Source organism: Moschus berezovskii, chromosome 21, assembly GCF_049115385.1.
Source record: "Moschus berezovskii isolate FMDL1 chromosome 21, NW_MosBer_1.0, whole genome shotgun sequence".
Lineage (NCBI taxonomy): Eukaryota > Metazoa > Chordata > Mammalia > Artiodactyla > Moschidae > Moschus > Moschus berezovskii.
In genome coordinates this window covers 48,256,144-48,273,063 of record NC_142480.1, presented here as the reverse complement: position 1 = coordinate 48,273,063, position 16,920 = coordinate 48,256,144, and the positions used below count along the sequence as shown (strand labels likewise).

At 55.9% G+C, this 16,920-nt stretch overlaps 1 protein-coding gene across 5 annotated transcripts in view; it reads right to left on the bottom strand.

Annotated features, from left to right (window-relative positions):
- The window catches only part of MAN2A2 (mannosidase alpha class 2A member 2), a 26,042-nt gene extending 9,122 nt beyond the window's left edge, over window positions 1-16,920 (bottom strand). The window contains exons 1-22 of one of the 5 annotated variants that reach the window (XM_088829614.1): window positions 16,307-16,465; window positions 15,815-16,021; window positions 14,476-14,625; window positions 13,687-13,944; window positions 13,468-13,612; window positions 11,319-11,490; window positions 10,391-10,518; window positions 10,004-10,177; window positions 9,473-9,659; window positions 7,306-7,483; window positions 6,802-7,004; window positions 6,428-6,610; window positions 6,141-6,255; window positions 5,844-5,911; window positions 5,529-5,694; window positions 4,815-5,051; window positions 4,465-4,587; window positions 4,057-4,171; window positions 3,700-3,833; window positions 3,385-3,526; window positions 1,499-1,632; window positions 1,116-1,190 (exon numbers count right to left, since the gene is read on the bottom strand). In XM_088829614.1, coding sequence (XP_088685740.1) covers window positions 1,116-1,190; window positions 1,499-1,632; window positions 3,385-3,526; window positions 3,700-3,833; window positions 4,057-4,171; window positions 4,465-4,587; window positions 4,815-5,051; window positions 5,529-5,694; window positions 5,844-5,911; window positions 6,141-6,255; window positions 6,428-6,610; window positions 6,802-7,004; window positions 7,306-7,483; window positions 9,473-9,659; window positions 10,004-10,177; window positions 10,391-10,518; window positions 11,319-11,490; window positions 13,468-13,612; window positions 13,687-13,944; window positions 14,476-14,607 — 3,069 coding nt within the window. In that variant the 5' untranslated portion in view covers window positions 14,608-14,625; window positions 15,815-16,021; window positions 16,307-16,465. Of the gene's footprint in view, window positions 1-1,115; window positions 1,191-1,498; window positions 1,633-3,384; window positions 3,527-3,699; window positions 3,834-4,056; window positions 4,172-4,464; window positions 4,588-4,814; window positions 5,052-5,528; window positions 5,695-5,843; window positions 5,912-6,140; window positions 6,256-6,427; window positions 6,611-6,801; window positions 7,005-7,305; window positions 7,484-9,472; window positions 9,660-10,003; window positions 10,178-10,390; window positions 10,519-11,318; window positions 11,491-13,467; window positions 13,613-13,686; window positions 13,945-14,475; window positions 14,626-15,814; window positions 16,022-16,306; window positions 16,466-16,799 lie in introns of those variants that run through there. The other 4 variants (XM_088829612.1, XM_088829613.1, XM_088829611.1 and 1 more) reach the window with 4 other exon arrangements.

Genomic DNA, 16,920 nt, shown 5'->3' with positions numbered 1-16,920 from the left:
CCTCTGATGGAGAAAGCTTCTGGGGCAACCCCAGTTTCAAGCTCGACCCACCCTGATGCTTGAGCCCAGCGGTCCCCACTCCTTGGTCAGCTGATGGGGATGTCACACTCACAGGCCTGAGCTCAGCTTTCTAACTTCATGTTCTTAGCATCTTCTTCCTGTTGTCCAAATCTCACCCTTCCCTCAGACATGATCTCCATTCCCCCTCGGCAGTGCTCACATCCACCTCCAGTTTCTCCCTCCCAGGGCTCAGTTCATGCCACCAACACTGCTTCCTGCTTGAACAGCCTCGAAGCAGTCACCCCTGAAAACCCACCCGGTCCCCACTGTGGGAGTGATATGCCCAGAGCAGAGTCCTAACAGCATTCCTTCAGCTCAGGTACCTCACTGGCCTCCAGGAGGAAGTCCAAAGTCTTCGCCAGGCACTCCAGGCCCGTTTTGTCTGCCCCAAAGCACCCTCCATGGCAGCCCACACTGGCCACTAGGACTTTTTGCAATCGTGGAAATACGCTACATCTGCACTAACACAGCAGGTACCAACTACCAGTGGCCACTGAGCCACTTGGAATACGACTAGTCTGAATGAAGAACTGAACCTGTTATTATATTTAGTTTTGGATACATTCAAATGGCCACACATGGCTAGTGGCTGTCACACCAGACAGGAGGCTCTGATCCAACCGAGTGAATTCACGGCTCTTACCCTTCACATTCTTTCTTGCCTCCCACCCTGTGCCTTGGTTCAAACGTGTAGGGCAGATCCCCGCTCATCAAAGACGCTCACGGATGACACCTCTCCAGGAAGCTGTCTTGGATTCCACTATGTTCTCTCATTCCTCAGGACCCATGGACATACCCATTTTCTACTTTTAATTTGCACACACACAGCTCATCCCCCACCCCTACTCACGAGTCAATTCCTAGAGCGTAGAGTCAATATCGTATGCATTTGCTGCCCGCTCAGCCCTCACAGCACAGTGAGAGCCCAGCAGCTGTTTGACGAGTGAGTGACCAAGCCCCAGACGGGGGATCGGGCAGCAGGCTCTGCCACCAGGGACTCCACCTCCAGCTACACATCACTAAGGCTAGTTTGGCACCCCACCACTGGCCCTTACCTCTCGGTTCCTGTTCCTGCTGCTGTGAAAGATCAAGCCCCTAAACATGGCTGCCAGTTTGGAGAAAAAGCCAGGCTGGTGGGGGCAAAGAAAGCCGTGAGATGATTGGGCAGCAACAGAGAGGGAAGAGGACACGGGGGCGGGTGGGGAGGTGAGAGATGAGCACACGGCGGCACAGACAACAGGGAACAGTGGAGAGGGAGGTGCCAGGCTGCGCGAGATGGAGCAGCAGAGCGTCAGGCTCACTTCCCACCGACACGGGGATCAGGCCCTACTCTGGCTACACCTGCCCACCTTGAGGAGGCTCCCAGGCCGGGGCTGGAACCCAGGGCCACCCGCGGGCCTAGCCTGACCTGGCGCCCGAGGGGAGGGCCAGAACTCACCTCCCTGCCCAGCGTTCGCCGTTCCAACAGGAGGCGGAAGTGGTTGCAGGTTCTCTTGTTGTCCTTGAGCCCTTGGCCGAGGCCCCGGTTGTCATCCTGCATCAGTCTCCGGTCCAAGATCACCTCTAGCTCGCCTGGGGGGAGTTCATTGTGAGCCCCCGGCCTGCCTCCCTCAGCCCCAAGCAGATGCCAGCCTCTGGAAGCAGTCCACCCAAGGCCTGAGGGGAAAGCCTGGCTGGAAGGTGAGTCACTCAGGGAACAAAGCAGCCAAGAAACTGGGAGCTGGAAGGGGCCGAGGGAAGGGCTGTGACCCTGGCAGCTCGCTGCCCTGTTTTCCGTGGCTCAGTAGTAGGGCCAGTCTGGGTGCCCAGGCAGGGACCTGTCTCTGGGCTGCCTACATGCAACAAAGTAAGCAGCAACCACAAAACCCTGTCAACCGCCACGGGAAGCTGCTGCAGAGGCCCTGACCTGGGCCAGGCTTTGTCAGGTTGGGCAGATTGTGTTGTGACTAGAACACACGCTTCCCACCGTGGTTCTACGCAGGACAGACCCCAATTTTGCCCACCACATCCGTCAAAAGGAGGGAGTGAGAGGACAGTCAAACAGCAGGTGATGGATCACCTCTCCTTTCCTTTAAAAATATGCCTGGGGGAGGGGCTCAAAGTGGCATATGTTGGAACGAGGCTTTTTTCCCAGCACCTTTTTTTCACGACTCTCTTGAAGGGAGCCCATACAGAGAGCTCCACCTACCCTCCCGTATCCACTTCCCAGACCCTGACTTCTGTACTTCCTTGGTTTTTACCCTGAGCAACCACAGAAAGACACCCCCAATCCCAAAGCGGATCCCTTGCGTGTAAAACTGCTACCGTGAGCGCGCTGTTTTCCGAAAGGGCAGGGGGACTGAGGCGGAACACTCGGCTGAGTGACGAGTCTTGCAGTCAGAGTGACCGTGGGCAAAGGGGCAGTAGAGGCACAGGCCTTCCAGCATGGGGGTCAGGTCCCCACTGTGCTCGCTGCTGGCTCAGCGGAGCCTGGATTGGGCACCCTTGGCTCACCCTGCACAAATGTCCAGCCCAAAGACGGGCAGCCTTACGGCCTCGGAAGGCACCAAGTACCAACTGTTCACTTCACCCCGAGGACACAGGAGCCTCCTGGGCTGGCCCCAGGTGACCGGCTGCAGGCCGGTCCTCTCAGGTCCTCCTTTTCTCAAGACCGTCCTTCTCTTTGTGGTCATTGATTTTAATGACAGTTAGCACAAAGACCGGAGAAGGCAGTGACACCCCACTTCAGTACTCTTGCCTGGAAAATCCCATGGATGGAGGAGTGTGGTGGGCTGCAGTTTGTGGGGTCGCTAAGAGTCAAACATGACTGAGCGACTTCACTTGTACTTTCATGCATTGGAGAAGTAAATGGCAACCCACTCCAGTGTTCTTGCCTGGAGAATCCCAGGGACGGGGGAGCCTGGTGGGCTGCCATCTATGGGGTCGCACAGAGTCAGACACGACTGAAGCAACTTAGCAGCAGCAGCACAAAGATGGGACATATTTTTCTCTTTTGCTGAATAATTCATCCTAACCCTGAAGACACTGTTCTGCCTGTCCCTACCCTGTCCCCCTCAGGAGAAGGCGCACACCCACCTCAGCTGACTATCCCCCTCAATGCCCGCTGCTTCTGGAGGGATCCAACAGGCCACCCCCTCCCGTTGCCCCCACAGCTGCCGGCACCAGGGAGAGGGGGCAACAGCAGGCAGCTGCTTTCCTGTCATCTCCCACTGGGCCTGTGGCTCACAGGGAGGGAGTGGCCCACGAGGGGACAGGGGTGGGCTTCTCAAGTTTGCCCTCTACACCTCCCCCACCACACACACACAATGCCTGCTCCCCACTCACCATCGTGGAGGCTGGAGACACCCAGGGCCTGGGCTGTGTGCAGCGTGAGGCGGTTCTGAGCGTCCTGGAGGTAGGCCATGACGGGCATGGGGTAGAAGTTGGCCTGCAGGGGCAGCTTCTTCAGATACCGTCGGGGCTGCACCTGTGGGCAAGGCCAGCTGACCAGGGGCGTCCCGGCCCTCTTTGGGCACCCATACGTTCCGATTCCCCCTTCTCTATCAGAGCAGATCACCCGCCAGGGCCTGGGATGCAGGCAGTAAACACTGTCAAGCTCTGTGCTCCGTGGGCCTCTGGGCCCCGGGCCTGAGGTGTCACCTGAAAGCCGTTGAGGTCCGTGAAGAAAGTGCCCTGGCTGTCGATGTCCGTGCGAATGCGCAGGGCCAGCTCCTTGTTGACGTAGTCCCGGATGTCCACCAAGGATGACACATCCAGGGACAGCCCCTCCACCCCTGGGCGCAGGACAAACAGAGAGGCTGAGCGGAGTGAGCCACAGCCAGAGAGGGTGCCCCAGGTGAGGCCCAGCACTTCCAGCCAAGCTCTACTCCAAGAAGGCCAAACAACATGCTTCCTGGGGACACATGTGTGATCACACACAGAGAGCGGGCAGAAGCAAGCATCCCAGCCCATGGAGCCCATGCCGTCCTCCCCACGCTCCCTGCCTGCAGGGTTCACCTGGCAGGTTATACAGCCGGGCCACCTGGTGAACGTGCTCGTAGCAGGCAACCACCTCTGAGAAGAAAGGGCCTTCTGTGATGCGCAGCACGGGTGGGTCCCTGGGGACGTAGGGCTGGGGAGAGAGCAGGGAGCAGCTGAATCCCCGGCACAAGAGCAAAACAGGGAGGAGCCGGCCGGTGTCAAAAGCAGCGGGACTTGGTGCCAACAGGCTCTGGGCTGAGACCGCGGCCGAGCCAGGCCCAGGCCCCAGGGAGCATTCCTTGGATCCCCGCCCCACCATGGGGGCAGCGGGTGTGGCGCCCTGTTAGGCAGGTGATGCCCTGGAAGGCCTGTGCCCGTCCTCGTGCCCGCCGCTGGTGAAGCCTCCCAGGGCCCCCTGAGGTTTGTGGGGTGTCCTCAGGGTACCTTGGCCTCGCCATCGGGCAAGAAGAGGTAGGCTCCACTCTTGTCTTTGGACGAGCGGGTGCCATAGACGAGGAACTCCATGTCCACCCGCTGTTCCTGCTCCTCATCCACCCTTCTGACGCTCTGCCAAGAAACACAGCCCTGACCCCTGGCCCCACACCAGCACATCAGGCCTGCCCCCTGGGAGGGCACGGGCACTTCCCTGAGGAGCCCAGCCCTGCTTCCCTGTGCTGCCAGCTTGGGGCCGACACGGCCCACACTCCCAGGTCCACCGCCAGTCGGGTGGCCGCGCTCACGGCCCGGAGGCAGCACGCGTGACCTGCTCCAGCTCCCAGCCCCTGGCCCTTTACCTTGAGGAGCCCGGTAAGGCCTGAGAACCAGACCTGCATGTAGCGGTTGCTGAGGGCGAAGTCACTGGTGCCCGAGTCAATGACACGGAGAGGGAATGCCTCATTCCTGCTGACGGACAGCGGCCGCCCGTGTAGGTAGATGCGCACGGAGGAGGGCAGCGTGCGGGGCCCGTCCAGGCCCTGCTGCAGCTGCAGCACGCCAAGACCCAGTGCTGGCAGGCGGACAGGCAGAGACACCTGCAGGCACGGGAGGGGTGAGGGCCTCGGATACAGGCCTGGGGTTCTGGTCTAAGAGCCCAAGCAAATCCTGCACCCACTGGGGAGGGCTTTTGTCACCTCTGAAAGGGCAGATGAGGTGACCTGCCCCTCATCAAGACTTTCATGAGTCTCCAATGATACTGGAAAAACCATGAAATGGTAACCGCACATAAGATTTTAAGAAAAATCTGCTGAATGAATGAATAATGGGACAACGTAACTGCCGTCCTTCCTACTGTCACACTACGGCAAACTTTACCTTCCTTTCAAGGACAGACTCAAACCCCAGGAGTGACCAAACTCCAGGCAACTCCTCTCCTCAAGACGCCAGTCCCCAACACGGGGAGTAAGAAGGCTGCGAGCAGGAGGTTGGGAAGCCAGTGTCAAGAGACAGCCTGAGGCCCCGGGGAGAGGCCGAGGATCAGCACAGAGGGCCATGGCGGGGCTCCCCCTCACCTGATAGACGTCAGGGACCATGTCGGTGGCAGAGCTCCAGTGCGCGCTGACCTGCACGGCCAGGGGCTGACCCTCCTCTGAAAGCACGCGTACCCGGGGTGAGCTCACCAGCAGGGACACCATGCTGAGCCGCTCCTGTTCCAGTGGGTTGAACAGCACCACGTACCTGTGAGCAGAAGGCAGGCTCACCCAGGAGGCCCCTGCTCTGGGGGAACGGGAGCAGGAACATAGCCAGGCCAGGAGTTCCTCAGAGTGCGGCGGCAGCTGGGAGGGGTGGAGAGCCAGGGAGGGGCTTGGCCTCTGTGCCTGGCTCACCTGGGTGAGGATTCCAGCTGGATCACTGTGCGCTCTGGAAGGGTGTCGTGATTTAAGCGAGTGTCATCCTGGAATTAAGTCAGGGGGAGGGAAGAATCATCGTATGGCTCAGCCTGACTCAGAGATCTGCCTCCCCAGACCCCAAACTGTCCTGATGGGGACCAGCAGCTGTGCTGGGCAGGGATCTTTCACCCCAGGATGGGGAGGGAAAAGAAGAGCAAGGCCCTTGCACCACAGCTCTCGGCCCAGGCCCACACACCAGAGATCCCCTTGGGCAGACACAGGAGCAGGGCTCACCATCTGCAGGAAGGGCACCTCTGGGTCAAAGTGGTAGGTCTTCTTGTCCCCCAGCACCAGGTAGTGAGCTGCATTAATGATGACCTGCTTCAGGCTGACAAGGGAGCGCAGAAGCCTGGGAGGGCGGGCAGGAGAGGGATCAGGGGAGAGGTGACCACCGAGAGACTGTCCACCCGCCAGCAGGGCGAGCCCCCAGCAGGCCAGCCCACCGACCACCCGGTGCATCCTCATATTGGAGACGGTGGGCAGCAGCATAGAGTGGATGGGGACGAGGAGAGGGCTCCCACCTGACCCCATAGTCCACCATAACAGCCTCCTTGGCAGTGCCCGCGATGGCATCGTGGTGCTGGAAGAGCCCCAGCGTGCGCCGCGCATCCGTCAGAAGGGCAAAGTTCGAGAGTGGGAACTGGCTGGCCAGTCCAGCACGGCGGGCGTGAGCCACAGCCAGGCTGTAGAGAATCTCTGCGCCCCTGCCCAGATAGACAAGTCGGCCTCCTGCCACACAGCTCCCCTGGGCCCACCCTCGCTCTGCAAGCCGCACGCCTCTTCCTTCCTCCCCTTCACTGTGTCGTGGTCTCCACACCCTTCGCGTCCCTGCTCAGCCAATCCAGCCTCTCCTTGAACCCTTCTCCCTCCAGTCTGGAAGCAGGGGCCGTCTCACCGCAGGTGTGCTTCCAGGACGCGGTCCAAGTTCTTGTAGAAAGGCCGTGAAGTGTAATAGCCTGTCCAGTAGTGGTCCTCCCGGTCCGCGTAGGAGAAGAAATCCCCGCTCAGCACAGGGAAACCTGGAGGCCGGGCCCCCGGCTCCACCCCTGTCCTCTTGTATAGAGCATCAAAATAGTCGGAGAGGGTGCCAAACTGGGCCTGTGGGGACCCCAAAACCCCCTTCCATCAGCTCCAGAGTCTTCTGGGAATTCTGGCTCCCCATGCCACAGCTGGGGGTGAGGGGGAACAATCTGGTCTATGCAGAGGGTAGTCCCTGGGTGGCCTGGACCTCAAAGAAGCTGGGGAGCCTGGGAAAGAATTGTGACATGGAAGGAAAACACACCCAAGAATTGTGAATGTACCCTTGCTCTGGAGTGGTATCGGGGAACAGGAGACCTCACAGGAAGGGCTGGGCTGCAGCCCCGCCAAGGCCCCCTCCCAGCTCAGCGTCCCTTCACACCTGCACATGGAGGTCAGGCTTGCTGTTGAGGAAGTCGAAGAGCCGCTGGTAGTTGAAGAACTGGGCGTCCCACTCCTGGGGCTTGTCATAGCGGAAGTCATCACCCAGCGGCACCAGGAGCACGTTGCTCCGGAAGAGTCGGGACTTCTTCCTGTACTGGTCCAGGAGCAGGCCTGCCCTATGGATGGGGAGGGGAACCAGCTCATGCGGAGCCTCACATCACTGGATCCTGAGGAAGGCCAGCCCGAGAGGCGCCCCCTCACACACCCCTGTCATGGACTCACTTGGCTCGTGGGTGGGAAGCCCAGCCCCAGGGAGTCCGGGGTTCTCTGGGTGACTAGAGAGTCCTTCCCGAGGCATGGCTTCAGTTCCCTGGCCCCAGGTCTGCCCTGGATGCCGCACAGAACAAGTCAGTCCTCCATGCCAGTCCCTCAGACAACCAAGATGTGCAAGCGTTCCCCTAGGCTTCCTCGCAGCCTCTGCAATCCCTGCTCTTCCATCCCCACTCTTCCATCTCTCTGGTTCCTAAAGAGCAGCTGGGAATCCACTCACTGGCAGGTCTCTGAGTAGCCCATCAGCCAGGAATGCGGAGTGCAGGGCCCAGCATTAAACATGCAAGTCCAGGGAAAGGCAGGCCACACTCCCGTGGGAGGAGCGTGTGTTCACACAGGCGTATTTGGCAGCTGTGCATGCGGCCCAGCAAGACCTTTTCTCATCCTGAACTTTCCTATCCTGTTTACGGATGCCAAGGGTAGAACCTTACAGTTATATCTAATGTTAATAAAACTCTTATCTGGTTGGATTCAGTCCACATTTCAACCTCTTGAGATCTTCCGGGATCCTGACTCTGACACTCCAGCTTTACTTTGTCACCAGTCAGTGATGCGGCACAGCCCCGGAGTGAAGAGCCCAGACTCGGGGGCCGGATGACACCAACGCCAGCCGTGCGTGCACTAGCTGTGCAACCTTGGGCAACTTACTGAACCTCTCTGGGCCTCAGTTTCTATCAAATGAGGGTAACATCAGTGCCCACTATTGGGAGATTTAAAATGAACTGAATTAATATTTGTTAAACACTTAGAACAGTGCCTGGCACATAGTAGCAACTATATATAAACATGTTATTTTCTTTTTCATCCCAATCACTAATATAATCAATAGAAAAACAGAGCCCTGTTGCATTAAAGCCTCTCTTTTTAGACAAGTCTGGTAAGTGGCATGTTACATGTGTCACAGTTCAACCAGCCACTAACGTACTTGGTCCAATTCATTCTTTGCCATCTTGTTCTCAATGAAGGACTCCTCAAATACCACCTTCCCCTAATTTATCAGCCCTGTAAGCCTTTTAAAGGAGAAAATGAGGCTGTCTCCCATGACTTGCTCTGTAAACCTTGCCTGGCCTTAGATTACAGCTGCTGATCCAAGAAAAAGTGTGCCTTAAAAGCCCAAGATTTTTACTTGGAAGCAGCATTTAGATTTTTGGATTCTAGAAACAAAAGACTACTTTCTTTTGCTTTTGGTCACGTTTCACCTCTTGGACTCATGGAAACCGGAGTATTGCAACACAAAAACCAGTTCAACTTGTTACATTCTTAAGGCCAGTCCAGTTCTGGCTGAATCATTGTTTAGCTCTCTTAACCCACCTTTTCCTGGGGGAGCCATTTCAGCAACATCTTTAGGGGTCCCCAAGGATTTTCTCAAAGGGAATGGGGTCTGTTTTCTGTGGGGCATGACAGAATGTGCATCTGAATGAGATTCCAGGTGCATAGAGCCTGAGGATCCTGGCCGACTTCAAGCCAAAGGAGGCCTGAGCTTAATGAATGCACAGCAGACTGAAGGTTGGAAGGCGCTGCACTAATCTGAGAATCATTTTCATCTGAGGCAGTCCACTGGCTCCAACGTTAGTTTATGAGGACACTGGAAAACATGCTCATTTGGGAAAATAAAACCCTTCTGGAAAAGGTGGTTCCTTACAGCCACTCTGGTTTAACAGGAAAACGCAGTAAAGAAACTGTCACTGCAAGGGCTGTGGGCCTGAACTCACCAGCCAACCCAGCCTCTATTTTATGAACACGGAACCTGAAGCTCCGCCTTGCAGCACAGCCCAGACATGTCTGCAGAAGAAGAACAGCACCACCACACCCAGTCCAGGGCTGGGAGCAAGTACCTCTCAGCCACATTGGCCTCTGTGATAGCCCGGGGCGGCACCTTCCAAGGGCAGCTGATACGCCCACCAGGCAAGCGCTTGAAATCAAACTGGCAGCAGATCTTGGGATCCGGGCCACACGTATGGGGGACATCGTAGCTGTAGAAAGGCATCATGTGGCAGAAGATGTCTGTGCTGGCATCCGAGTCTACAGAAGACATGCCAAGCAGTCAGGTCCTGGAGCTGGACTCAGGGAAGCCGGTGGGGGAGGTAAGTAGTCCAGCTAAAGGCAGGAACTAAACTCAAGGCTGCAAGGATATGCTGGCCAGGGTCAGGATCAGGGAAGGCAGGGGAGCCCATGGCTCCTCCAGGGGACAGACAGGCTCCGCAGCAGCCAGGGATATCAATGCGATCCCCTACCTAACCTGAAGGCGAGCGCTTCTGATGGTCTACACCAGTGCTCTGAAGGACTGGTGGGTCTTATTTCTGAAACCCCTTCCCTTCCCCTGGGAGAACTACTGCTGTGACCCCCTCCACCCTACCTGGCCTTACCCCAGGTCTGCCTCCACATGAACTCCAGGCTGTGGCTGGCAGCAAAGTGCTTCTTGATGGCATAATGTACCCTCTGAATGAGCATGCTGGTCAGGTTGGCACGGCGCAGCAGGTAAGGCATGGTGGGGCTGTATCCAAAGGGGTCCACTGCCCAGCCCGAGCGCGGGGTTGCACCTGGGCAGGGGCGCAGAAGTCGGAGGTCTGAACTCCCCAGGGCCTGGCCACCGGGTCCCTGGCCCCACAGCCCCTCCTGCCATCACCCAGCAACCATACTGGTGCAATCAGCCTTGAAAGGAAGCACCCCCTGCCCACCTTGGCCTCACAGCCCCACTGCTGTCCTCTGGCCCAGTGACAGCGGCAGACTCCGGCTCCTGAGCCTGGACTCACCCAAGTTCTTTTCCAGCCACTGGTGGCCTTCAATGAGCTGGTCAATCAATGCAAAATAGTGGGAGTTGGCCTCGTCCGGCATCACCCAGCCTCCTGTCGTGATCTCCAGCTGCCCGTTGCCCACCAGCCTGGAGTTAAGAGTGCACACTCAGCATGGGGTAGAGACCCTCTGCCCAGTCCTGCCAACCAGAGGAGGGGACCTGTGTGCACTGGCCTCACTGGGCCAGTTTACCTGAACCCAGAACCAACCAAGAGAATAGACATGTGCCCTCCTTTCCCTCCAGAACCTCCAGCTGTCCTGGCTCTGTTCATCCCTGGACTCGGTCTGCATTTCCAGGGCCAGACCCTACGTTTTCTCTTCCCTGTGCTCATACTACTGTGATTTTTCCTAATACTCAGTTCAGTCACTCAGTCGTATCCGACTCTTTGCGACCCCAGGAATCACAGCATGCCAGGCCTCCCTGTCCTAATACTGCTTTTGCTGCTGCTAAGTTGCTTCAGTTGTGTCCGACTCTGTGCGACCCCATAGATGGCCTCCCGCCAGGCTCCCCTGTCCCTGGGATTCTCCAAGCAAGAACACTGGAATGGGTTGCCATTTCCTTCTCCAATGCATGAAAGTGAAAAGTGAAAGTGAAGTCGCTCAGTCATGTCTGACTCTTAGCGACCCCAAGAACTGCAGCCTACCAGGCTCCTCCACCCATGGGATTTTCCAGGCAAGAGTACTGGAGTGGGGTGCCATTGCCTTCTCCGGTCCTAATACTAGTGACCCTCAAATCCGTTCCTGACTACTTGTCCCTGGTCCCTCTACCATCACACCTCATCTCTACCGTGTCTCCTCTTGCCTCTCCCTGGCACCCACAGCTCCAGGAAAGGACTTCACACCCATCCTAGGACCCAGAGGGCCCTCTCCTCCCTAGTGGGCACTGGCCTTCGGACTGCTGCTCTCTTTTGGGCACTGATGTTGTCCCACCACTTGGCGAAGAAGGAGACTTCTGCCCAGATGAAGCGCCGCCGGGGGTCCTCCTGCAGCTTGGACACCATGTTGTTGAGGATGTGCTGGGTCTGTTCTGTGTAGTACTTGTCAAAGGTCTTGATCCAGCCTGGGGGAGCCAACAAAGGGTCCCCTGAAGAAGGCACCATCTTCTCCAACTGTCCCTCCCTTACTTTTGCCACCAGAAGGCCCACTCAAGCCAAAGCAACCTTGAGAAAGAAAAATGGGACTGGAGCAATCAGGTTCCCTGACTTCAGACTACACTACAAAGCTACAGTAATCAGAAGAGTATGGTATGAGCCAAAACCAGAAATCAATAGAGCAGGATAGAAAGCCCACAGGTAAACCCACACACCTGTGGTCATCTAACCGATGACAAAGCAGGTAAGAAATAGAGAAGAGACAGTCTCTTCAGTAAGTGGTGCTGGGAAAAGTAGACAGCTACATGTAAAAGAATGAAATTAGAACATTACCTAACACCATACACAAAATAAACTCAAAATAGATTAAAGACCTAAACCTAAGATCAGATACTATAAACCTCTTAGAAGAAAATGTAGGCAGAACACTCTGACATAAATCACATCTTTTTTGATCCACCTCTTAGAGTAATGAAAATAAAAACAAAAATAAGCAAATGGGGCCTAATTAAACTTAAAGGCTTTTGCACAGTAAAGGAAACTATACACAAAACAAAGACAACCAACAGAAGAAAATATTTGCAAATGAATCAACCAACAAGGGATTAATCTCCAAAGTAAACAGCTCATGCAGCTCAATATCAAAAAAATAAACAACCCGATAAAAAAAAAAGGGCAGAAAATCTAAACAGATATTTCTCCACAGATATACAGACAGCCAAAAAGCATGTGAAAACACACTCAACACTGTTAACTAGTAAAGAAATGCAAATAAAAACTACAATGAGGTTATCACCTCACACCAGTCAGAATTTCCATCATCAAAATGTCTACAAATGCTAGAGAGGGTGTGGAGAAACGGGTGATCTCCTACACTGTTGGTGAGAATATAAACTCATACAACCACTATGGAGAACAGTGTGGAGGTTCCTTAAAAAACCTAAATATAGAACTACTGTATGATTCAATCCCACTCCTGGGCCTATATTTGGAGAAAATCATAATTCAAAAAGATACACACACCCCAATATTCACTGCAGCACTATTTACTTTAACCAAGACATGGAAGCAACCTAAATGTCCACTGACAGAGGAGTGCATAAAGAGGATGTGGTGTATACATACAATGGAATATTACTCAGCCATAAAAAAATGAAAGAAATACCATTTGCAGCAACTTGGATGGACCTAGAGATTGTTATACTGAGTGAAGTTAAGTCAGACTGAGAAAAACAAATATCGTATGATACTGCTTATATATGGAATCTAAAAAAATGGTACAAATGAATTTAGAAAACAGACCCACAGGCATATAAAACAAACTTATGGTTACCAGAAAAAAGAGGGGAGAGGAATAAATTGGAAGACTGGGATTGACATAAACACACTACTATATATATAAAATAGATAACTAATAAGGACCTTCTGTTTAGCATAGGGAACTCAATACTCTGAAATGACCTATGAAAGAAAAGAATCTATGAAAGAGTATACACATGTATAAATGATTCACTTTGCGGGACACCTGAAACAGAACACTGTAAATCAACTATATTCCAATTAAAAAAAACAGGGCTTCTCTGGTGTCTCAGTGGTAAAGAATCTGCCTGCCAATGCAGGAGAGATGGGTTCACTCTCTGGTCCAGGATGATCCCACATGCCTCGGGACAACTAAGCCCATGTACCACAGCTACTGAGCCTGTGGCTCTCGAGCCCAGGAGCGGCAACTACTGAGCCCAAATGCTCTAGAGCCTCCTGTGCTCTGCAACAAGAGATGCCACCACAATGAGAAGCCCTCACGTCACAACTCGACAGTAGCCCACACTTGCCACACCTACAGAAAAGCTCACCTAGCAACAAAGACCCAGCGCAGCCACACAAATAAATCTTTTTAAAAAAGAAAAAGCCCTCTCCTTGCTGCCGGGGCCTGCTGGGCACTCACTCACCTGGGTCATTGTGAGAGTGGGGGACCACGAACACCTGCAGGTCTTCGGTGTCCCAGTCGTGCGGGCTGTAGGAGATGTCGAAGCCTTGCTTCCACACGCCGCCATCCACGTTGTCAAATGGTAACTCCTCTGATACAGTCAGCATCTGCCAGGCAGGAGGAGAGCAGCTCAGTGCCCCGGCCATGGCCACTGGGGGTCCCTGCTGGCTCTGACTATTACCTGCAGCTCTGGCTTCTGGCCGCGGCCCCCCAAAGCAAACTGGCAGTCTTGAGGGGAGATGGAGAAGAAGCTGGGCCGGGGCTCTGGCGGCACCACCCAGGAGCCGTTGGCCACATAGTAGGGGAGCAGGGCGGGTGGGCCCTCCACGTTGGCTGTCAGCTCCAGCACAGAGTCTTTGATGTGGCTGATGATCTCATGGTTCTCCTCCAACAGCTGCTCCAGCTGTTCAATGCGGTTCTGCAGCACAGATATCTGACTCTGCCCCCCAAAAAGCAGAAAGCAGTCACCCCAGCTCCCTGTGTCACAAGGAGGATCACTGCATGCAGCTCACCGCCTGAGGCCTGACTAAGATCCTTCCTTCCCTAATCAAAGGCAGGACCAGGAGCCTAAAGAGCCAGAAGTAACGAGCGGGGTTTGAATCACTACTGAGGACTGCAGCCCACTTGGGCTGGGAGTATCCTCCCTCTCTAGCTTATGGATGGCAAGGATTTCACCTCCCATGCCTATTCTCAACAATCGCGCTGTCTACCTGGAGCACCGTTTGCTGACAATGACTGCACCAGGGCTTAGTGGGAGGGAAAGCTGCAATCCACGAGCAATGTCTGCCAAGGCGGACAGAGCAGCAGTACCCAGTGCCATTTTTCCTCTCTTCTTTCTTTTCTGCCATTATTGCCGACAGCTTTCTAGAAACTGCCTGTTGACCTGGGCTGCCATGACTCTCCAGCTGGAGCAATAACCTGATCCTGGATAATTTATGCAGGCAGAGGTTAGCAGCCAGGACTGACTCACCCGGGGGAAGTTCCCACCGTTCTGGTGTCGAGCAGGATCATGTTGTACTCGGTCCAACATGAGGTAGAGCGAGAAGACAGCCACGCAGAAGATAGCAGCCCCACACACTGTCACCTGCTTTTTCAGCTTCATACTGGCCTCCACACACACCTGGCTGGAGGGACATCAGATGTAGCTCCAGCAAGCAAAAATCCCTTGGTGGTCTTTCCACCAAATGTCCCAATGAGTTCCTGCTCCTGAGGGACACCAATTTGCCTGACTCCAAAGAAACAAAAGCTTCGAGTGCTCTGCAACGACCTGGCAGGGTGGGATGGGGAGGCAGCTGGAAGGGAGGTTCAAGAGGGAGGTGACATATGTATACTTATGGCTAATTCCTGTTGACTCACTGATTCAATAGACATGAGTTTGCGCAAACGCCCGGAAATAGTGAAGGACAGGGAAGCCTGCCAAGCTGCAGTCCACAGGGTCGCAAAGAGTCGGACACAACTTAAGAGACTGAACAACAATTCCTGTTATGGCAGAAATCAACAGGACTCTAAAGCAATTATTCTTCAATTAAAAATTTTTTTAAATATGGGAGATATACATTTAAAAAAAAGAAAAGAAAGCTTCTAAGCATGGAATCCTAACACTGGCTATGGACCCAACCCGGATTGTATTCTCCTGGCTGAGACACAGAAAGCACTAATAAGACTAAGCACATTTGAGGGCAGTCCTGCCTGGGCATGGTAGCAGCTCTGTCCCTAGGGTGGCCGTGACACTCTCTCCCACGTGGATGCCGTTAAAAAACAAGCGGATCACAAAACTCTCCAGCTGTGACTCCTGAGCTAGCCATACAACTTCTTGTTATAACCAGCTGCCCACAGAGCTTGCCTACAAGAAAGACACAGCCAGTGAAAGGACGCAGGTGTCCAGGCTCCCTGGCCATGAGTTTCTAATTTCAGAGGAATAAACTGGTATCTATTTTGATTTAAAGGATACAGCCAAAGCTCCAAGAGACTAACAAGAAAGCCTTTCTCCCTGCCTGCTTGGATCAGACTGGTACTCACCAAAAACACTGCCTGGCACAGCTCCTCTCTTATTCAGGAATACATAATGAATTAAAAAAAAAAAAGGCAGCAGCAGCCACGGCTTATGTTTCTAACAGAGTCCTCTCCTTGTTCTAATCCCCACAGTGGGCAACTTTCAGCCTCTGCTTACAGAGCATTTAGGGGACCCCCTCAGAAGCCCGCGGTGATGGATGTCGATGATCCCCTGGGTGGGGAGAAGCGAGGCACAGCTGCGGGGCTGGGGCAACTTGAGAGCATCAGCGCCCTCCACCACCGCCCGTGGCCCGCACTTGCCTGCGGGGCTGAGAGACTTCTAGCCGCCAGGCGAGCGGGGGCGAAAGCGGCCGCTCCAGAACCTTCTTCCAAGCCTGGGGCTGAGACGCTCTGTCGCCTTGGCAGCGTTGTGTCCTACTTAGCACGATCTGATTGCGCTCAGAAGCCTCCGGGCAATATTTTTAGCCCTGGTAGGCTGGGTCCAGGCCACAGGAGATGGAGAGCTGGGGAAAGAAAGTGGGATCACCGAGGGGAGCCGGCACCTGCCGCCGGGTCTTCGGCCACTGGCCGGCCCGCCCGCCTGCAGCCCTCAGCCCCCTCCCGACCCTCCCAGCCCGCGGCGCTCCGAGGCTCGGCCGGGCGCAGGACCACAAGGGCCACTGTCCGGAGAGGGGGCCGGAGCCACCTCCGACTCCGAAGCACCACCACCGTCCGCGCTCCTGACGCCCACGGCCGACCTGGGCCAGGGCCGCCGCCGGAGCCCCGTCCGCGCCCGCCCAGCGCGTTACCGTCCGCGGCGGGCCTCCGCGTCGCCCTGGGCCCCGCCGGCCGCGCTGCGCGCCCTCACACCGCCGGGGCCGGCGGCCCGCGCGGAGGTAGCGACGCAGGCGAAGGCGGGCGTCTGCCCTCCGGTCGTTCCCAGAGGGGCCCGACTGCGGCGGCGCCGGGCTTCCCCCCTCACGGCCGCCGGGCCGAGCGGCGTGCGGGGCGGGGACAGTGTCGCCGCGCCCCCGCGCCGCCCCGGCCCCGCCTGCGCGCCCCGGCCCCGCCGCCGCCTGTGGCGCGCCCCGCCGAGCCCGGCCAGTCGGGCCACGCGCGGCCCTCGCTCGGCTCCCCGGGCCGGCCCGGGCGCTTCCGGTGCGGTCTGCGCCGTGACCCCCGGCGCCGGCAGAGGCTCCGCAGTGCGCAGCCGCAGCGCGGACCCCGGCCTCGGCCCCGCAGCGGAGCCGCGAGGACGGGCGCGTGACTTGATGTTTTCGGACTCTTCCTAGATGTCTGCACCTGAACTACCAGTAGCAGAAACAGTCCTCCTCCATTTCACCAACCGAAGGGTGGAGTGCGTTTTCCGGCTCCCTCTCAGCTCTGGTGTAGGTATCCTTCACTTGATGCAATTCCTCTCCTC